Raw genomic sequence first — 23,030 nt, forward strand, 5'->3', positions numbered from 1 at the left:
GTATCTCACAGCAAAAACACACCAGAATCAAAAGTGGACAAGAAACTATACACCAGCATCCACATGGATCGTGTGCGATTCAACCCAAGTATCATTTCGTAACTTGCAGGACTGCTTGGAACCCCCCTAAATTTGAAGGGACCCGTCCCAGGTGGAGTGCAGCGAGAAAGAAGGGGCACGCCGAGAGTGATGCCATGCGGGTAGGTCACACAAGGTGGCGTCAGTGTGGTGAAGCTGCCACGGTGAAGGCCCCAGTGGTCTAAAGCCACTTCTTTATCGTACAGGTTCGGAAGTTCAACATTCAGTACATTTAGAGATACGCAGTCAGTCGACATATTCTGACTGTACTTGAAAGAGAACATTTATTTATCTCCAACAAGAACTCGAAACCCGGAGAATCAGGGGGCTCCTACCCACAAGGTCACCTGGAGGCTGGAACCACCCCGTGGGAAAGCCTGGTTGCAACAGCCAGTGAGCTGCCACTCAGAGCTTCTACAATAAAGAGCCAGCCTCTCACAGGGTCAGTGACTTGCTACCTTTTCCATCTCATGGCACGTGGAAACTAATTACTAAAATTCTGTGGCATGCTAAAAAATAATTTTTGGCGGGTTGACCAAAAGAAAAAAAAAGATAAAACTTGGATTCACTCACACCAGAAGATGCTTGTGTTGGCTGCTGTCATGCTTTAATTTGACAATGAAGAGAGGTCAGTGCCCGACTCAATCAACAGTCAGGTGCGGCAAACATTTGAAAAGCTGGCTGCACACTGGTTGAAAATCGCTGCAATAGGTTCTTTGTCTCCCTCTTAATCGTCATATCCTTTCCTTTAAGTTTTATAATCATCTTAAGAGGCAAGCATCATTCGTCCCACTTTATGGACAGGGAGCATGACCTGAGGCTACCCTGCTATTGAGAGGAGAAGTGGGAGTGGAGCCAGGGGTCGGGGGCCCACTTTACAGCCCAGACCCTTCCCCAATGCCACACACAACATTCCCAAACATCGGTCCAGAGCGGCCTGGTAAATTAGCGGGGTGACCTTAACCAGAACTAATAAGCCACCAGCCACCAGAAGGGCCTATACTTCCCAGGGGAATCAAAGCAGCAAGCATTCCCCGCCCCGAACACGAAGAAAAGAACACCGCCAACTCAGCACTGTTTGGACTCCCACCTTACAGATGCTGTACCCCACTCCACTGTCAGCCAGCCCAGTCTTTCCGCAGAGGCCAATGAAATCCTTTTAAGGGAGGGCAGCCTGATCTAACAATAAAATTGTAAGATCCAGGTAATCACTAACGTCAAACATGTGTATGAAATAGGGACTACTGCTACCTGCCTCAGCTTCCTAAAAATGCTAGACTGGTCAATGTGGGTGGGGGGCAAACATTCTTCACAATGACCAAGTGGCAGGAACCCAAGGATGACACAAATGAAAGAAACAAAAACTTACGATGAAATGATCACTGCTAGGAAGAACTAGTATCTTTGCTAAAATAGGCTCAAGAGTCTAAGAAAGACAATTATTTTGCTTCTTAAATCCCAGAATAAAATTTGGACCATTTTCTAACTTAACATGAGTATCCCGCAGACCACGGTTTCAGATTTTTACCAGCCACGACAACGTGAGTTTGGGGCATGGGGGTGGTGATGCTTCCCACCACCTGAATACTCCCCTCACAGGCTACCCACAAACCTCAGAATTCAAGTTGTGACGGCTGTGAGAACACAGGGCAGAGCCACTCACACAAGGACAGGTCTCAATCTGCAGAAGTGGCCCAGCTGCTGGTGCCCACACCAGGAGGCACCCTGGAGATGGATTCTAATCTTCATCAACAGTTAACAATAATCTAATTCATCCAACTCCAAGACTTTTAAGAATGATGTCGAATGTTTTTTGGTCTCTGAATGAGCGCCTCCAATCAACAGAAATTGTAACGTTATCTCTAGCATAAAGGACCATCAACTGGCCACAAAACCCTTGGAATCACATCTGAATGGCTTCATAATAGTATCTGCCATGCATTGAAAGCCCACTACATGCCAAGTTATCCACATACACTGTCCCACGTAATAGCCTGACTTTTTACAACGTTTCTGAAGATGACTTGGCAACAGTTACTGAAGATATGAAATTACAGTTCAGGCCATCATGTTTAAAAGACACATTTGAATTATATAAAGGGAACGGGAGATTATAAAAACAGACTAAAAGGTAAATAGCAGTTATCTGAGTTATAAACTAATAAGTAGTTGTGTTCTTTATGTTACAGGTTTTCTATGATGAGTACATAGTACTTTATCGGGAAAAAAGCACACGAAAACTACCTGCAAAAATAAACACACCAAAACCAACTACAATAGAAAATTTCAGTTTCCACTGGTTTAAAATAGTGTTTTACAAACCACAAATCATGCTGTACACAGAGTTACATTTCCAGGATCATACAGTTACTGCTATTACTTGGCACTTAAATGTCTTTCATTTGAGAGTCACATATTCTGCACCCTCTTTACCACATGCCACGTACAGGGGTGAAGTTTAACAATGTTTCAAAAATACAAGAACATTAAAGTAAAGCTAAGTTCGGATAACTGAGGTTTGCCCAGCCAAGTCTGCAGCAAAGCATCAAACAGAGCCTTTCCTGGCTTCCAAGCCCACACCTGTAGTAAAAGATAGAATGAGCCCAGATTTAATCACATGTACAAGGTAGAGATGGCTTCTATTCTAAATTTGTTATCACTGGACTAAAACTACTATAATCAGACCAGAGATGTTAACAATTAACACCTTTTCCAAGTTTATGCTTATGCACAATCAATGCTGTTGTGAAAGACTGAATTCTGAACCAGTGGTCCTCAAGGCAAGATAACACTTTAAGGATGAAGAAAGAAGAAATATTAGAATTTTCATTTGTTTTTATACTTCCCTAAATTCTATTCTGTGCCTGTTTTTAATGTACATAAAGTTTTACTTCAGGTATATGTCACTGATTTTTAATTACATACATGTAATATATGCACATACAATGCACATAAGCTTGTGTACCTAACACTTGATATACATCACAAAGATGCATGTATCAAAACATTTTACTCTGAGGGATACATGACTGAAAAAGTTTGGGGACCAATGGTCTGGACACAGTGACAGGAAAGAACAGCCAGCACATTAAAAAAATAATAAAATTAAAAAATATATGTATGTGTGTGTGTGTGTGTGTGTGTGTGTGTGTGTGAAGTAAAGGATGAAAATGGAGAAGGCAAATAACAAGCAGTAAAGAGACCAGAACTAATGAGAGGGAGGAAGGGAAGATGAGTAATGAGGGAGAACTCTGGGAAGTAAAGGTTGGGGGGAACCCAAGTGAGTGAAGATGATCTCTTTGCGTGCAAAAAACTGTAATGATGTTTACTATTATGATCTGGTGAAAGGAAATGACTCAAGTGTCTAGGGTGGATCCTGTTCCTGCCCCATGGGCTAGCAACCGAAAGGCAAGCGACCACCAGACATCTTAAAATAGAGACTGTGTTAGGTTACGATGGAGCCAACAGAACAAACGTGAAAAACAGAGGAGTTATTTACAGCTCTGTAATACAGGCTTAATGCTGATTGGAGCCCAAGTTCCCATATGCTAATTTGGCTTGGGATAGAAGTAAATGCCAAAATGCTGACCCAGTGAGTAAGAATCTGGAGTTAGCCTAGCTTTCCAACTGGTAAGGTATTCCTAATATTCTGAGCTAACAGAGGACAGTGCCTGCTTTGACCATACAATTAACTGTTTTTTCAGTCTGACATCCTCTTTAATCTTTTGTTACATCTGTCTTCTCCTAAACCCTAAAAGCAACAAAATCAGTTTACATTTTAATTTTTATTTCCCCTACCAGCTGGTGATTATAACCAGGTCAATATGGCAGCCAGAGGGAAGAAAACAATGGGAGAAAAACCACCTTCAAAAATGTAATAGTTAGTCCTGGCTGGTGTGGCTCAGTGGGCTGAACTCCAGCCTACCATCCCAAAAGTTGTCGGTTCAATTCCCAGACCAGGTACAAGCCTGAACTGAGGGCCAGGTCTCTAGCTGTGATGTGCAAGGGGCAGCTGATCAGTGTTCCTCTAACCCACGGATGTTCCTCCCCTTCTCTTTCTCCCTCCTTTCCCCTCTTTCTAAAAAATAAATAAAATCTTTTAACAAAATTTTAAGTTAGGTGGTGAGGGGGTGGGTGGAGGTGAAACAGTATGGTATAAGGAGGATAAATGTTAATAAAAATTTCTGAAAAAAAAAATGTAAGAGTGAATTTTCCTCCATATTTAAACTGCCCTTTCCTAGCTTGAGATTCATCAACAGGAATGGCTCCTTAGTTTTTGTGGATTAGCTTTTTACAGAAGTTGCAAAGAAATCTTTTACCAATTTCTTTATAGCTTTTGCCAGACTTGCATATCTGAGTGACACTGTGCCCTGAAATAATACATTTTCTTGGTATCAGGTTTATGTCAAAGTTCTAAAGGTCACATTATAAAGGAATCATAATCACTTCTGAAGAAAACACCAACCCAACTGTAGTTGGGTAATAGTTTTTGGAACTATTTCATAACTGCAGTAGGAAATCAAGATTTGCATTCTGGGGCCTCTGAGAACTTCTTTAATTTTCTTGATATTTAGACTACGTGCTCCACGAGCCGCTTATCAAGTCAGGATTTAAATGTTAGTGTGAAGCCCACAGCGTTACTGTTACCAAATCTGTGGGGTGGCAGCCCCAAAGCATTTTGAGAATAAACTACTTAGCGTATTGAACGCAAGACCAGCTGAACTTCTACCCAGCAGAGTCGGGAAAGGGGACCAGCAAACCACACTGAGAAGACAGTAGGCCATTTTAAAGCAAATATCCTCATAAAGCCCTGAGCTTTGAACTGGCCGAAACTCTCACTTGTGACCTGAAAGAAAGAGGGATTTTGGCCTCCTACCAGCGTAGAAAAGAGAAACAAATACTTTGAATCGCGCCAATTACTGCTTTTCTTTTTTGAAAGAATTTAACCAGAAACCAAGGTGGTACGGAAAAGGGGAAAAGAGCATTTCCAAAGGCCTCGAAACGAGGTAGTGCCAAGTCTCAAACTTCTTCCTTCACTTAGAGCGCAAATCTGTACGTTTAAAGGTAAACTGCGTTTACTTGAGCAGGAACCCATTCCAAAAGTGCCCATGAACACCTCTCTACCAGTGATCCAAACTGGTATTTCTGGTTGGGGAAGCGGGGTGTCTGAACTCTTGGAAACCTAGCGCTTCTTCTTAGGTCCAGGAAGACACCCCAGACTGGGGACATTAAGGGAGAAGGGGCCGAAGAGCCAGGAGGTAGGGCGGGCCGCCCAACACAGTCCACGCGCCCCTCAGGCTGCAGCGGGTGCATCTGAGGTCAGGTTCTCCGCTCCCTCCCCTAGCACCCCACCCCACCCCACGCTGGGCGTGTGTGGGGGCAGCCACCGATTCCAGCTCCCTCCCGGATGCGAGGGCGAGCTGAGAAACGGCCATCCTGCTCCCCCGCCCCCAATTCTTCACCAGGAGCAAGGAAGGGCATGAGGCCCCGAGGCGGGAGGGCTAGCTCCGGAGGGAGGCCCCGCTCGCCGCCCGGCGTACCTGGCTCTCGGCTGCGGGGATGCCGGACTCGAGCTCGCACAGCGCGCGGAAGTTGTGCAGCTCGAAGTCAGCGTCGACCTGGAGGGAAAAGGTCACCTCGGAGAGGTCCCTCCGCACACAGTACACGGTGAGCAGCATGGCCCGGCCCCGACCCAGCTCGGTTCGGCTCGGCCCAGCCTCGGCGCAGGGCTGCGGGCAGCGGCAGGGCCTGGCTGGTGCTGTGGACAGCCGGCGCAGGGTGCGGGCGCGATCGCTCGCTCCTTCCCTCCCTCACACACGCTCAGTGACTCACTCCCTCCCGCCCTCACCAGCGAGCACAGCCGCCGCCACCCTCCTCCGACTCCGTCTGCCTGCCTGCCGGCCGGCCTCCCACTACTGCCGCCAAGCGCGCCAGCCGCCCAGAGCCCCGCCCCGCCGCAACGCGGCTGCCGTAAAGCCCGCCTGACCCTCTCCGCCGTCGCGACGCGGCGGAGGGGCGGGGCCTGGAAGGGAGGCGGGAAGCCAGACAACCAGAAGAGTATCGGAGTGGGTGTGGGAGAGGTGTGGGAGGTTGGGCGAGGAGAGAGGAGGGAAGGGAGGAATGAGGAAGAGTATCGATCGGTTGATTGAATACCTGAAGTCTGTGGAGGACTCCACGATATCTTTTATTCATCCAACAGGCGTTTATTAAGCGCCTACATATTGGAGACAAAGATGCGTAAAAAATATAGATCTTTGCCCTTAAGGAACTTGAAAGCAAGTACAGGAAACCGACACACAATGCGGCTTTCAGCTCCAAGGCCCCACGCTCCTGCCTTCTAAAGAGTTTTCCCTCTACCTGGGTTGTCTCTTTCCCAGCCCTGGCAGACCCCAGCACCTGGTGCCGTGCTTTCGCTGGACTTAAATCCACTGGATAAAATAATTTGCTACTGGAATGGCTTGTTTAAGGCCACACAACTGGTGAGTGTTAGAGGCCCAGAACATGAGGACGGGTCAGAAAACCAACACAGAAAGAAAGAGGAAGATAAAATGGATGCAAGTTGGCATCTCCCTATTTAACCCCCTCTCCCCAATCCATGGAGTAGGGATCCCTCTTCCGATAGAAGGGGAGGAGGAAACGCCATGGCATGGAAGCTGCTAAGTAGGTATGTTACCCTAGAAGGAGCGGCCAGAGGGGAAATAGAGGCAGGAGGGGGGAAGCCCTTGAAATTCTGTGTATTATCTTCACTCTCTGGGAAAGAAAGCCCTTGAAACCTTGCTTTCATCCCTACGCCTGAAAGGTGTGAAAGGGCTCACAGGGCCCAAAGGAAGAAGCCCATTAACACTTTTGGGTATTCATGCCCCACCTCCCAAAGCTGGCACCACCTTTACCTGTCGGTCAATATGTAAACCCCTCACCCCTCCTACCGCCAACTACGTTTTGTCCTCAGAACAAAGGACTGGGGCGTGAGGGGATGGGCTTGGCGCTCTTGGCTCTTTGGCCACCCTGGCCAAAGGCGGCCCTTACCCTGCTTTCCCCTGAACCTATGCCTCCCCCCCCCCCCCCCGCACCGTGGCAAGGCCCATTCCTCTTCCACGAAAACGTATCACTAATAAACCCTGCTTGCACACTGATAGATCTGCTGATTTGTAATTCTTATTTATTTATTTATCTTTAGAGGGGAAGGGAAGGAGAGAAATATCAATGTATGGTTGCCTCTCGTGTGTCCCCCCACTGGGAACCGGCCTGCAACCCAGGCATGTGCCCTGACTGGGAATCGAACCACAATCCTCTGGTTCACAGGCCCGCACTCAATCCACTGAGCTACACCAGCCAGGGCTGATCTGTAATTCCTGATGGCAAGAACAAGGTCTCTTCCAGTAACAGGAAGGTTAGGTGGTAGGAAAGTCAGACAATGACCAGCTGAGGACTTTTCACTGAAGTGGATGGAGGAAGGCCATCTGTGCAGAAAATGAGAGAAGGTGGAGGAGCAGAGGGTCACGGTCTGGCTGGCTGCCTCCATTGCATGCATTATTTTCTCGTTCAAGTCCAGAATTTGCCCAGGAGTACCCCAGTAGGTTTCTGCTTACATCTCACCGGCCAGAACTACGTCACATACATGCAAAAAAGGCTAGGAAAGTGTTTAGCTTTCCTCCCTTCCTTAAAGGGCATGCATAGACAGGGACAGGGATACATAGTGTCTACTACAGCAGAGAAGGTTTGACATAACCATTGCCAAGTTGAAGCAAGTTCATCAGAGAAATGATGTAGGATTGCCAAGTGGTGTCAAGGATTCAGTTGAAATTGGAATCATAAATTGATTAGTTTTTCTGTTAATTTTTCTTTCTAGTAGTACTCATTTGTCCAAGTATGACAGGTTTTCTTTTCCAAAAATGGCCATGATTGCCCTGGCTGCTGTGGCTCTGTGGATTGAGTGTCGGTCTGCAAACCAAAGGGTCACTCATTCAATTCCCAGACAGGGCACATGGCTGGGTTGTGGGCCACGTCCCTGGTTGGGGGAGCGAGAGAGACAACTGATCAACGTGTTTCTTATACATTGATGTTTTCTCCCTCCCTTCCCCCATCTCTAAAAGTAAATAAACTCTTTTAACAAAAATGGCTGTGACAGTATCGCCCAACTTATATGATATTCCTGCAATGATACTGTGACATTCAAATGAAGGTATACGTCCTTCCATTTGAATCATGACAGACAGACTCTGGCAAAAGCGTCATCGTGTGACTTCTGAGGCTGGGTCATAAAAGCCAATACAGCTTCCGCCTGGTTCATTTGGAACGCTTGCTCTCGCAACCCACAGCCATGCTGTGAGGAAGCCCAAATGACCCTAGGTAGCGAGACAACATGGAGAGAACATGTGCAGATGTTCCAGGCGACAAGCCAACTGAGACCAAAGCAAGTCACCAGGAAAACCCACCAAACACATGAAGACACTTCCTGTTGATCTCAAGCCCAGCTGTTGAGTCACCTCAAGCCCTTGAGTCTTCCCAGCTGAGGCCGCAGACATCATGGAACCATCTCCACTGTACTCCCTTTGAATTCCTGACCCACAGAATCTGTGAGCACAACGATATGATTATTTTATACGAGTGACTTGGGGTGGTCTGTTACAAAGCAACAATAACTGGTACACTGAACAAAGGCACGGCCAATAAACTTCTTTAAAAAAAAGAACTTTTTATTGCAGTGTAATATACAAAAAGAGAAGTCCATTATCTTAAGTGCATAGTGAGTTTTCACACACTAAACACACCTCTGTGACCAGAACTCAGTTCACAAAACAGAACATTCCCGGGACCGCAGAAGCCCCCCTTATGCTCCTTTCCAATCACTGACTCTCCCTCCCCAACCCCTTACAATGTAGGTGTTTTAAAGGTTCCTGCTGTGCAGAAATAAACCCTCACATTTACAGTCAACTAATTTTTGACAGTGGTGCCAGGACAATATAATGGGGGAAGAATCGTCTCTTAAATGAATGGTGTTGGGACAACTGAATCTCCACACGGAAAAAAATGAAGGTGGATCTCTGCCTCACACCATATATAACACTAATTCAAATCACAGATGTAAGTATAAGAGCTAAAAATATACAGTTCTTAGAAGAAAATACAGAAGTAGCCCTCTCTGGTGTGGCTCAGTGAATTGAACACCAGCCTGTGAACCAAAGGGTTGTGGGTTCGATTCCCAAGCACATGCCTGCATTGCAGGCCAGGTCCCCAGTAGGGAGCATGCGACAGGCGACTACACACTGATGTTTCTCTCCCTCTTTCTCCCACCCTTCCCCTCTGTCTAAAAATAAATAAATAAAATCTTTACAAATTTTGTTTAAGCCATAATGAGCTATGATTTTATATCTCTAGGATGACTAGAATAACAGAGGTGGTGAGGCTGTGGGCAAACTGGAACCCTAACACAGGACTTCAGGGAATTTTAAATGGTGCAGCTACTTTGGAAAACGGTTTGACAGTTCCTCAAAAAGTTAGGCATAGAATCATCAAATGATCCAGAAATTCCCCTCCTGAGTACATACTCGAGAAAAATAAAAAAATACATCTGCACACAAAAAAACTCATACATAAATGTTCATGGCAGCCTTATCCACAAAGACTAAGAAGCGGAAACAACCCAAGCATCCAGCACCTGGTGAATTAATAAATAAATGTGGTATTATTCATACAACGGAATATGATTTGCAAATAAAAATACTAACACATGCTACAATACAGATGAATCTTGAAAACATTCTGCTAAGTTAAAGGAACCAGTCACAACAGACACACACTATAGGATTCCAATTGTATGAAATACCCAGAGGAAGCAAATTCGTGGAGCCAGAAAGGATATCAGTGGCTGGCTGCGGCTGGTGGGGTCGGAGGAGTGGGGGTGGATGGGGAGGGACTGCTTACGAACAGAGTTTCTTTTTGGGGGAATGAAAATGTTCTACAATTGATTGAGGTAATGGCCATACGGCCATATTAGTAAGCTAAATACCACTGAACTGAACATTTTAAATGGGCAATGTGTATGCTATGTGACTTCTATCTCAATAAAGCTATTAACATTTGTCTTAAAGTTCCTATTGGCTGCTAAATGGAGAATGGGTTTTACTGGGGCAAACAGGGTAACAGGAAGATGCTCAGGGAGCTACAACAGGAGTCTAGACGAGAGAAAGGGTGGACTAGAGACCTGCCAGTTGAGACAGAGAGAAGCAGGGCCATTGCAAAGACCTTCTGAAGAGCCGCCAGGACTTGCTGATGGACTGGAATTGCAGGATGAGGAAGAAGGAGGAGCAACCCATAAGAGAAAGGAGACTCAAGAAACGACACTCGCTCAACACATCCCACCAACCAAGATGCACCGTCTCTCTGTGGCACCAGGTTTCAGACCCGAGGTCCTAGTTCCTGGAACAGAGGGTATTTCTACAACGCCCTCCCACAGGATCCACCAAGCTGGGTGGCAGAGCCCGCAGCCACCAGCTCCGCTCGCTGTTCTAGTCTCCCCGAAATCCTTCCCTACCCTCCTGCCTCTCTGGAGACAACCACTTCTGGAGCAGAGCACACCCATCGCTTGTCATCAATCGGCTCCTTTCCTCTCGGGCCTCACACCCTTTGGACTCTGCTCGGTCGCCTCCTGGGATCCAGCTCGCCTTGTGGACTCTTGTTTTTCTCTCATGGCTCCACAGCAGAGCTTTTCAACCGGTGTGCTGCAAAAATTTTCATCACTAAAACATGCAATGACAGACTCTTTAGTCAGGGCCAATGACCTCTTCTCCCATAGACTGTTAAAAAAAAAAAGACAATAACCAACACAATAGCCACCCAGTGTGAATGTCCTGTCTTGAAACATATATAGGTCACATAATAGGGTTTCATCTTATTGGTCACATTGCATAATAAGGTTGCGTTTGATTGACTAATTTTTGGTACCAGAAATCATTATATACAAGTAGAGGCACCTGATTTTTTAAAAAGCCACTTTAGAGCAAAAACAGCAGGTAATTCCTATTATTACAATTTTTAAATCAATCGGAATTATTCCTATTTTTTGTCAGATCAGCAAAAAATATATTTTGGGTGTGCTGCCGAATTTTAGTAATTAGTTTGTGTGTGCCATGAAATGAAAAGGTGGAAAATCACTGCACCATGAGATAGACTTTGCACCTCCATTACTTGTAATCCCAAATGGCTTAAGCCATTTCTGATACTGCATTCTAAGTCAGGATGGGGCGGGGTGGACCTTGAGAGGAGGCCTAGACAAGCAGGGACACCAAGAAGATGGGCCCCAGGGACTGCTTATTGCTGAGTGTCAGTCAAGGGCCTTGCAAACATTTACTGAATGCTCACGTGGTACTACATTCTTCGAAGCATTTTATGTGGGAATCACTTAACCCTCACAAAAGTCCCGTGAGGTATTATCTCTATTTTACAGATGAAGAAACGTAAGGCATCAAGAGGGGTCAGTCACCTGCCGAGGGCACACAGATAATGAATGGCAGCTCCAGGACTCAAACCAGGCAATCTGGCTGGACTCTGCAGTCTTCACCACTATTTCACACTGCTCCATGTAAGGCCTCATTTCATCCTTCTGAAAGGCCCAGGCGAGAATAAAAAATAGTCATTAAAAAAAAAGACTTCAGTGATGGGAGCTGTGAGTATTCATTCCTATTCCATAGATAAGGAAACTGACATGTGGAGGTTTTTAACTTGCCCAAGTTCATACAACTAGTGAGTGGCAGCGTCTCCAAACTGCAAGGAAGTTTACTCGTGAAAACACCCATTTCCACCCTTGAACCAGAGCACGAAGGCACTGCTTGCACATTGCACATAGAAACACCTTGCTCGGCTTCAAAACTCTGACTTCCATCACCATACGGTCACTACCGGCAAAGTCTGTGTTTACCTCTGGGTTCTTGCCGAATTCTTTTCTACCGGGAATAACAAATCAGTACAGACATCTGCCCTGATTATGAAAACTCCTACAATAAGAAAGAACCAAGTTCCCCAAATACTGAGGTCCTCGTCTGATATCCAGGACCTGTTACTTTTTGAAAAAGCACGTACACATTGTTCTTTAATATTTTCCCTCCTCATCATCCATGGCTGGTTGCTCAAAGAAGCCTGTCTCAGCTTATTGTTTCTGGCTTGGCAACCGAGAGCAGTTAGTGCTCCATTTCACTCATTTTACCTGAGCACAAAAACTCTTTTCATTCTGTTTCCTACTTCTTAGGCCAGGATCACGTGCATATGTATAATGCAATGCTGCTTCCCTTTCCTGCTTATCGGTCCCAAAATCTGATAGCCTTTCCGTGGCACTATATTCTAGGTCAGCCCTTCCCCTCTAGGTCTCTTCATTTCCAATGCACCTTGTACTCACTGGGTTACTAAAACATTTCAGGTAATTATCCCAGGGGTTCAATGTTTTCCCCCTCTTCAACGTCATAATGAAACAACATTATTCGAGCACCTGGCGTACTTTAATTACCGGAGAGAGCCCTGGGCAAAACTACAAAATAGGTCAAAGTTTGACCTTGGCAAGCTCAACTTTAAGCTCCTTCCTTGGCTCTGGAACTTTCTATTTGTTCCTCTTAGTGTTCATTTGCTCCTACTTTCTTCCCTTTCCTTTCAAAACCCTGTCTCCAAAAAGGATTTGGGAGTAATTCACGTTAAGGAACTAATAACTGCTGAAACTCAATATTATCTTTAGGGTATTTGCATTTTTAATAAGGGATAAAGGATTAGTCGTGGCTGCAGACTTCTAGGCTTAAGAGAATTTGGTGAGGAAGGTAAATTTTCCCACGAACCTTCTGGACTGACGAGCCTACTTCACCTACTCATGTGACAGCTGGGCAAGGCTTTACTGACCTGTCCTTGACATACACCTAGTTCCACACCCACCTTGGTAGTTAAATTGCTCTTTTCTATTTTCTCTTCAAGAAAACTTGTTTTTCTCACGAAAAACTTGAATGTCTTTCTTCAAATCACAGTGTGGTGGAATCTCAGTCATGGCTAAGCGTATAGCACCAACTTTGTAAGATACAGAGCGGACAGAAAGCATTCTGAGAGTGGGCAATGCCAATGTCTAAATCATGGCACTGTTGTGGATATGTTCAATATCTACCACTTGGGGCAGCTTTGGTCCTACTCACCTTAATCAGCAAGAGAACCCTATTGGGCACAGACCATTTATTCATTTCTTCAACAATTAACACGTACCGCATGCCAGACATTGTTCTAGGAACCAGTGGTACAGCAGGGAACAAGACGAAGTGCCAGTGCACATGGAGCTTGTTACATTCTAGCAGGGATGGTACACAAACCACATATAAAATGTACCAGGCGTTGATAAGTGTTATAGACGGGGGGGGGGGGGGGGGGGGGAGGGGGTCAGACTCTGAGTTCATTTTGAAGGCAGAGCCAGTAGAACTTGCTGATGCATTGAATATGGGGTATGAGAAAGGAATTAAGAACAGGGTAGACGTGCTACTTGCAATTTTTCTGCTTGATGGAGGGTAATCGATTAGAATGAAAGGATGGTATCGCCAACAGCCTCCTGGCAAGTTTTAAAAAAGAAGAGGCAGGCCATGCCAAATATCTCAAATCCCATTCATACTCCCCGTTTTCTTGGCCAGGCCTTGCAGGCCTGTGGTGGGGTCCCCACACATCCTGGTGTGCACGCTGCGGCCTAGATTTAATGAACTGACATGAGGCTCTGTCCCCTCCCCTCGCTCATGAGAGGCACGACAACCATCTCCCTGGCCGCCCCAGCCAAACTCCTCTTGCCCCAGATGTAGTCTCTCTCTTGAAATCCGTGCTGAATACACCGCCCACCTCAATATCCATAACACTCCCAATTTCCACCCCTTGTTTGTCACGACTCTTGTTGAACCAGTTGGTCAGGACCATGTTCCAGCTGGCAGATTTCAGCATCCCACGAGTCTTATTGTCAGGAAATGCTCCTGCACAACCAGACTGGCCTCACGAGTGCAATTTACCACCGTTGTATCGCTTCACTACAGCTGATGCAGAAAGGTGTCAACTGCCCGTTTGTCTCTCTCCGGTCACGCCAGCCAGACCACGACTTGGTGCAATGCTGGGGCGGATTCTCCAGAAAGTGATCACCTGCTGGTCACCACCAAGGCTGAGAGCCTTAAGGAAAGGCGCCTGCGCCGTACCTACGGCTTGCAGTATAATCTCCCAGAGAGCATTGGCGCCTGCTCACGTGACTCACGCTGGCCAATGCCTGGCGTTCGCGCTCTAGAAGTCTGGTTGCTAGGCGACCAGAGCTTCGGCTGGGTTTTAGGGCCTCCGCTTTATCCTGGGAGGTAGGAGGTAGCGGTGGGAACTTCAGACCTGGCTCATACTGTGAGACATGCTAGTGCCTGCGAGGCTTTTTAGCGGCTGCGGTCTTCACACTTGCGGAAGCCGTGATGGCGTCCCTTGCACCCCGCTGTGCCGCCTTGATGCTGGAACCCGGTGTCCCGGCACCCGCGGGCTCCTGTTCCTCCGAGGCCAACTTGGTGGCTGCGGTGGCGCAGGGCCGCGCTGATTAGGCGGGGTCCACTCATGAGCTCCCTGCCTTGGCCAGCGCAGCACAAGAAAACCTGCTCAGACTAGCTAGGGAGAGGTGTGACGAAGGCAGTGGCAGGCTGAGAAACCGGTGCTCGGTGGAAATCCCAGGCGTGGCTTCCTGCAGCTTCCTTGTGGCTTGAGTCAAGGTTTAGGCTTGTCGCTTTGGCCAGAGAAGGGAAATGGTCAATAGGGACTCTGTGCACTGTTTCTTTCCTGAATTGATTGTTTTGAATAGCTGTAGACTGAAGGATAACAGATTTCGATTGAAAACAAAAAGTAGCTATTCCTAGAAGTGTAGAGTCAAATACATTTTTTTCGAAGTTTATGTACTTGACATTTTAAAAATGAAAAGGCCGTTGGGATTTCTAATAACAGTGGCGGTCTGTTTACTGTTCAGTACTTTCAATGCAGGAATACTTGTGCTGTGCCTGGGGCTTGTATGTAGCTTGGAGAGCTTGATATTTCATGTGCACCTAATACATTTGGATTGGGTTTCACATTTCATTCTGATCATGAGCTTGTGAAATAAGGTGGACAGGTTTCACTACCCTTTCTGTCATGCATGATCAGAGAAATTATTTCCCAGAGGTCAGTGCTTCTCAGTCTTGAATGTGTAGACCAATCACTTAGGGATCTTGTTAAAATGTGTGTTATGAACCTTTGGGTCCGAGGACCTGAGAGTTTCTGCATGTCTGACAAGCTCCCAGCTGCAGATGATGCTGTTGGCCTTTGCATACATTGCAAAGTATATAGTAGCCCAAAGTAAGCAGGAGTCCTATGTAATTGTCATTCCTAGTTATTGGCACAACTGCCTCCTTTCTGTATTTGATTTTATGCCGAAACAGCAATTTTTGTTTATTTTTTTATTGATTTTAGGGAGAGAAAGGACGGGGGCGGGGGAGAGAAACATCAGTTTGTTATTCCATTTATTTACACATTCATTGGTTGATCCTTGGATGTGCCTTGACCAGGAATCAAACCTACAACCTTACTGTATCCTTAGGATGCACTAACCAACTGAGCTACCTGGCCAGGGCAGCAAACAGCAATTTCTTAACACCTGTGGACTTTTATTTACATGGGAAGGGAAAGTCATTGGATGGAAATGTCCATAAGCATATGGTCCACATATTTCTATTCAGGATTCATTTTGGTTATTTTGTTAGTTGGATCATCTTGAGAATTCACGCTATTTGAAATAGCATACTTATAACTGTCAAACTTTTTGTTTTTGAAAGGCTTTAAATAAATAAAGAAGGTAAAATTTCCTCCGACACTGAAGGGTATGCTCAACTCAGAGGATCCATAGATCCAGACTTGACTCCCACTGACTCACCAGGCGTCTCCAATCCTCTAGTTCTTTTAAAAAGTTTCCTCAGTGAAAACACACCTGAAGTTCCAAACACAGAGACTAAGCAGTGAAGACTCTCCAATTTGTGCTGTATTTACAAGAGAAGAAATTTTAAATGCTGTAAGAAAAATTAGGTATCTAGGAACCCAGTACAATGATTCATAAAATTTTGGGGGGGTTTCTGAATATTAGAAGAGGACTCCGTATAGGTCTCTGGGGTTCTTTCTCTCCCTGTTCAACTCTCCCTTCTCTGGTACCCTGTTTTATTAATTCTAGCTGCCTTGTTCTCTCTGGATTCTCAGCTCTGTCTCCTCGAATCAGGGACTCCCTTGAGGTCTGCCTCAGTTTCCTTCCCTGCACTGTAGCCTGGAAACTCAAGGCAGTAAATTGGGGCTAACTTTGTTTTCCTCTTAGTGGGGATTACTGCCTTTGATAGCTTTTGTCCACTGTATTGAAAACCCATTGTTTCGATTAAAGACAAAGAAAATCCTGAGAGCAGCAAGAGAAAAGGAGTCCATTACCTACACAGGAGTTCCCATAAGGCTGTCAGCTGATTTCTCAAAAGAAATCTTACAGGTAAGAAGGGGCTGGAAAGAAGTATTCCAAGTCATGAAAGACAAGGACCTACATTTAAGATTGCTCTATCCAGCAAAGCTTTTGTTTAGAATGGAAGGGCAGATAAAGTGCTTCCCAGATAAGGTCAAGTTAAAGTAGTTCATCATCACCAAGCCCTTATTATATGAAATGTTAAAGGGACTGTATCTGAGAAAAAGATAAAAAATATGAACAATAAAATGACAGCAAACTCATAACTATTAACAAATGAACCTAAAAGAAATGAAAACAAAAACTAAGCAAACAACCAAAACAGGAACAGAATCAAAGAAATGGTGATCACACAGAGAGAGTTCAGGGGGAGGGGGAAGGGAGGAACAGGGAGGAAAAGGTACAGGGAAGAAGAAGCATAATTAGTAGGCATAAAATAGATGGGGAAAGATAAAAAATGGTATAGTAAACAGAGGACTCAAAGAACTTACATGTACAACCCATGGATATGAACTAAGGGGGGAGGAATGCTGGAGGGTTGGAGGGGCAGGGTAGAGGGGGGATAAAGGGAGAAAAATTAGCAACTGTAATAGCACAATCAATAAGTATTTTTAAAAAAGAAAACCCATCGTTTCATACTTTTTGTCCCTCTTTTGGCTGTCTTAAGTGGGAAAGTCAATCTGGTCCCTGTATTCCTATCCTGACTTCTGGAAGTAGAAGTCTAAATATCACACCTGTCTGGAACACTTCCCGCTCAAAACCATTGAATATTGAAACTCTCAAGTTAGATTGCATACTATTGAACTCAGCATTGAAATTCAATGTATTCCAGGAGAAGACAGTTATTATCTTGTCTTTATATTACTGCAGACTTCACCAGTAGCCTGGCACTTGGCTGACACTCAGGAAAGCTGGAGAGGATGAATAAACTATTTTGAGCGAACAGCTGTCGATCAGCTTACGGTGTCTTCTTCCAACATTTGTTGATGGGCCTTTGCAATTTTCTTCTTGCCTGCCAGCAGGAAATGAAAGCTAGGCAAAATGGAAATTTCTGGGACTTGTTATTCATGATTATAATTATCCACAAAAATGCACTCTTTAAAAAAAAGCTTATTTATAAGCACAAGGAAACTTTGGGGGACAATGGCAATGTTCTAAAACTGGGTTGTGGTGATACTTGCATCAGTTTACAAAAATTATTGAATTGTACACTTAAAACTAGGTAAATTTTGTGGTATTGATTATATACATTACACCTAAGTAAAGCAGATTTTTTAAAAAAGCTTATCTTAAAGATTTCCAAGACATTTTAAGATGAGAAAGGAAGTTGCCAACTGCTTATGTAAGCTAAATCCAGCTTTGATTTTTTTCAAAAGCTTTACACGCATTGAAATATAACCTTGATTCAGTAGGTGTAGACTAGGGGGGAACTTTCATTTTGTCCAACACACATGCATTGGTTTTGTAATCAGAAAAAAAGAGAGATCTTAAAAGGGAGATTAAAATTTCTAAGTTAAAAGCGGGAGGAAATAAAGAGTGACACCAAGGGAGAAAGAGGGTCTATTGGACCCACCCACAAGGTCATGGACGGGATGTTAGGTTAGAAATCAGAAAGCCTGAATTCCAGTTCTGTTGGAACTCTGAGCTGAGACAAATTATTGAACTCTGATCTGGCCGTGGTTCCAGAAGCCAGTATGAAGGAATGAAGTGAACATTTGGAGCCTGGATCTGAAACCTAAGTGAAGCTCCGAAATAGTTTTGCTCACAGCTACAGGCGCGATGTCCATACGGGGGACACTTCCATCCTCCTGGCTATCCAGGGAGTGATGGCGCCCCCTCTCTCCAGGCTGGTCTGATGCAACCTTTGACAGCAAAACCGGCTCTGATTCTGGATCCTGGAGAGGAAGTTGCTGGGCAGCACACAGCAGCTGGCTTGGCACTTCAGTTTCCTTACCGGATGGAGGTAATATGTTTATTTTACAGGATAATTGGAAGGACAAAGGACATATCATATACATTGTGTTGAACTCGGAAGGAAATCGCGATGTAAAAGCAAGTCGTATTTTAAAGAGTACTTTACCATACCACACTGATTTGGTATACAGATTATACGTCATTGTATCATACCTGCTTTATTTATGTGAGATCCCTATCTACTTCAAGCATTCATTCTTATCTTTCAAACGGGCGATGATGTTGAACTTCCGAGCATGAGTTGGCTCCTCGATGGATTTGTCTCAACAGCATTTGCCCACAAGTCCCATGGCTTTGCGTCACTTTAGAACCTCAGTTTTCAGCCATAGTCCCTTTACTCATCAATTATTGAGTATTCAGTTCTACTAATGACTCGAGTCAGATCTATTTACCCAGTCAGAGTGTATAGTTTATAATTAACAATCAGCCCTTGCATTTCTCTAATGCCTTCTCTCTAAGGACCCTGCTGATGGTGTACTTTCAGCTGTACATTAGCACCAGGAAGTCAGGAAAGGTCAGCTCTCATGGTCTCCACTTTGCCGATGAAGAGCAGCTACTCAGAAGCAGCTGACTTCCATCTAAAAGAAATGCACAGGCAACTGGCTGGGGCTTGCAAAAATCGGAACATTTTCTTCTGGAAACAATTAAATGGTGCCAAACTTACATTAAGGTAGCCTACTTTATAATAAAACTGTTGAGGTCTCAGGATGAAATCAGACTGACTAACCAACCTCAACTGTGTGTCACCTGATGGGGGATGGAAGCTCATGCCCTTCCTTCCCTGACTTCTTCCTCATTAGCTGATCAAGCAGACATTTCTGTGCCCTCTCCTGGCTTGACTTTGAAACTGCACAATGTGATATTCTTTGAACTTCACTGGGCGGATCTTTCCTTAGGTAAATTCATGCTCTGCCTTCCCTTTCTCATTTTGAACTTGAGAGAGACCAAGAGGGCCAGTTACTCTGTTGTCTGGATAAAAACGATCAGCTCGATCAGGCTCCGTATATCCACTTGACAAGCTGAATAGAGAGGCTAACTGACCAATCTCACGTTCAGATAGCACATGTTCTTATTTTCTATTGTTGGGGATAACTACATGTGAGTGTGTAAAGTATTCCCCGAGGCATTGCTCAGTGTGTAAGTTTATAGGTAAAAGAAGTGGAAGAGTGAAGATTTGGACAAGCTTTGATAAAAGTATTCTGAACACGCTAAAAAATACCTGTACTTCTCTTTGGGGCTGGGGAACAAGGAAGGTAAAGGTACATGGCAGGTGTCTCAGGGCAGCTGCAGTTGCCGCAAGATCATTCCTGAGCTTGTGCAAGCACGGACAAGTTCAAAGTGTTGACTCCTTCTATGGGGAACCATTGCATCATGCACTAGGCCAAAGGGAATCCACGCAGACAGCTGAAACGTACGCAGTGTTTTTCCTCGTACTCTTGGCTGTCACAGTTTTTGGCTGAAATAGTAATCTCCCCAGAGCTGCTCACTATAGCTTCCAGAAGAGCTGTTCAATCATTCACTTGCTCACCAAACATTTATTTTATTACTTGTTTTTTGTTTTCCCACGAGGCACTGCACTGAGAGGCTGGCTCAGAGGATGAAGCAGGTATTGAAACTCAGTTTGTTAGAACAGTACCTTAAAGCCTTTATTCGGTCAGGGTACACAGAGAAAATGATACAATTCGTCCGTCCCACTGAGGTAAACTGGAGGTGTGATTTTAGGGGCATTCATATGTGTTTTGGTAAAAAGCAGTTAATGACATTATTTTCTACATATTGTGTGATTTTGATTTGAAACATAAAATGAAAGTATTAGAGACAGCATTAAATATTGAGCTTATACAAAACTTCTAAATAAAACCTTTTCAAAATTTTAGCTTTCTTCAGTGAATATAACTTTCTAATATCAGGTTTTATGCCTGAAGTGGCTACATGCAGTAATGAGCAGGACTTTTTAAGGAGGGTTGCTTTGGGTTCTTGACAGCCAAAAGTAATTAGAAACTCAACTAGTCAGTAAAAATTTTATAAAATTTTAACATTAAAAAATTACAAAAGTTAGAATATTTAAAGAGGTGTCTTATTTTTTCAGTTACAATTATACAATTGAAATATGATAATATTAATCAGTTTTGAATCTGATCAAAATCATGTCAGGCATTTAAAAATAATGACACAGCTCTGATTTAAAACATGTTCCTTTGGGTCTGACAGCCCCTTGGTAGGTAGTACGATTCACCGTTTACGGATAGCTGTGTTCTGCTCTCATCGGTCAATGTCCGTGCCATCTCAGACATTAAATACTTTCAATACCACCCTGCCCAGAAGCTTTGTTAGAGCAGTCACCCTGAAGTTCACTTGGACACTGCTTGGGCCAAAAATGGGTGGACCTACCTGGTAACTATGTGAAGACAGATTTGCGTCAGCCATATGGGGCTGCTCGGCCAGACCCCCCGACCAGTTTCTGCCCCTTCACCCCTGCGCCTTGGGGTGTTGCTCTTTGTCCTTGGACTCCCAGGACCCAACTCCTCCAGCAGGACCCTGGGTCCTTGTCTGTGAATGTAGTAGTGTACTCTTTAGCTGGCCTCTCAGGTGGATGTCCAGGTGGGGACACATGGCCAGCAAAAAGTGACATTGACCCTGCTGTGTGCTCATGAGGATCACAGGGCAGGAAGTCAGATTCTGCTCTGCTTGGATCACCGTCTTGGATCTCCCAGAAGTGACCGGCCTAGTTGGTGGCCTCCAGGGCCACGGGATCTTTATGTTGTGTCCCACCTGTAACCCAATTGCAATACTCCAGTGTGCTGTGACCCCCGGTCAGGACCCTCGGCAGTAGATAAACATACCATGACAACACCACCTCTTATTTATCAAGGTGTGCTGTGCCTTAACGGTCTCCCACCTTAACGGCAGCCCTCATTTCATCCCCATGAGAACAACCAGAGCCCTGGTTGGTGTACCTCAGTGGACTGAGAGCAGGCTGTGAACCAAAGGGTAGCAGTTCGATTCCCAGTCAGGGCACATGCCTGGGTTGCAGACTAGTTCCTAGCAGGAGACACATGAGAGGCAACCATACATTGATGTTTCTCTCGTTCTCTTTCTCCTTCCCTTCCCCTCTCCTTCCCTTCCCCTAAAAACAAAAAAAGAAGCAAAATATTTGTAAAAAAAGAACAGCCAGGAAGGGCTATCATTCATTCTACAGCAGACAGTAGGTGCAAGAAGGTGAGTTGCTCCTGTTGACGAGCTACGTCCACAGTTCCCTGATGGGCGGCTCAGGGATGTGCCCATCGCTGGGGTGGGCGGAGCCAAACAATAAGTTGTTGGATGGCAGCTTTACTTGAAAGTCTTGGGGGACAGTTTCACTGGTAAATAATATGCAATATTTTTAGGCTAAAACAGATGGGGTTATGAAATTGACTGAAAGTTTTCCGCAGATTTACAAGGTCAAAAAAGAAACGTCAAAGAAACATTGTGCTTAATGGAGGGCAGCTTGGAACCATGCAGTCCCCACCTCCCACCTGGACCTAAGGGCGTGGGGGTGACTTCTCTCTTCGCTATAAACGACGCAGATACACTGATTTAACTCCCCTCCTCCCCGATTCCGGATCCCGTACTCATTCTAAGTAGAAAATTGTTAAGATTTTAAGAGAGTTGCAGAGTGCTTCCAGCCAGGGCTGCAGCTGATGTGGCGCTGGGAACCTTCCAGGCAGAGGATGTGGTGTGAGCAGAGAGAGGTAGTGGGCAAGAGGGTGGGGCCGTGGAAGATGAGCAATGGCCGGAGGGCCCAGTACCTGAAGGTGTGTAATGGGAAACATGATTAGAAAAGCGGACCGGCTTCAGGAAGTGTGATCTGGCAGAGAAGCCTACGTGATAAAGCCGGAGGTGGGAAGGCCTGAACCAAGGTGGCAGCAGGGGAACGGCGTGGAGGGTTTGCACGCAGGAAACTGCCCGGACTTACTGAAAAATGGGGTGGAGAGCAGGATCCAAGACAGAAGTGCAAAGTCGCTGGCCGAACTTGACAGCCCTCTCTAGGTGCCGTCGGAATGTCCAGGTGGGGAGTTAGCAGATGGGAGACTGGAGCCCAGGGCTAAAATTTGCATTGTGCATCATTTGCCTACAGGTGAAAACTGCCACCTCGAGGTCACATGGGTGCAAGAAGAACAGGGGCACACCTGGTCAGAGAGGCCACCTGAGGAAGGTTTAACAGGAGGGCGTGTTCAGCAGTAGGGAATGATGGAGAGAAGTTGGAATCACTGTCACTCAGTGCCCAGCACATAGTAGTCACTTAAATATTTGTGAGAAGAATAAAAAGAAAAACCAGGAGTAATGAAATGATACATTCAGGACAAGCGATATGAAAGAAGTAGTCGTAGAGTCTGGGCACAGGGCTGTTAAGAGAATAACCGAGAGATTGTAGCATTTGTTCCAGAAAACGTGGGGACTACTTACTTCCTAGCAGCCTCTTCCAACCCCGAATATCCCTGATTGACCATTAGGA

At 45.2% G+C, this 23,030-nt stretch overlaps 1 protein-coding gene across 6 annotated transcripts in view; it reads right to left on the bottom strand.

The window, feature by feature from the left end:
- DDI2 (DNA damage inducible 1 homolog 2) overlaps positions 1-5,985 on the bottom strand; it is a 39,464-nt gene extending 33,479 nt beyond the window's left edge. For 5 of the 6 annotated variants that reach the window (XM_037146104.2, XM_037146103.2, XM_037146109.2 and 2 more), the window contains exon 1: positions 5,619-5,917. In XM_037146104.2, coding sequence (XP_037001999.2) covers positions 5,619-5,756 — 138 coding nt within the window. In that variant the 5' untranslated portion in view covers positions 5,757-5,917. The other variant, XM_037146105.2, reaches the window with a different exon arrangement.
- Between the last annotated feature and the right edge of the window lie 17,045 nt (positions 5,986-23,030).

The sequence above is a fragment of the Artibeus jamaicensis genome, unplaced genomic scaffold (genome assembly GCF_021234435.1).
Source record: "Artibeus jamaicensis isolate MK-2021 breed Jamaican fruit bat unplaced genomic scaffold, CSHL_Jam_final scaffold_847, whole genome shotgun sequence".
Classification (NCBI taxonomy): Eukaryota; Metazoa; Chordata; class Mammalia; order Chiroptera; family Phyllostomidae; genus Artibeus; species Artibeus jamaicensis.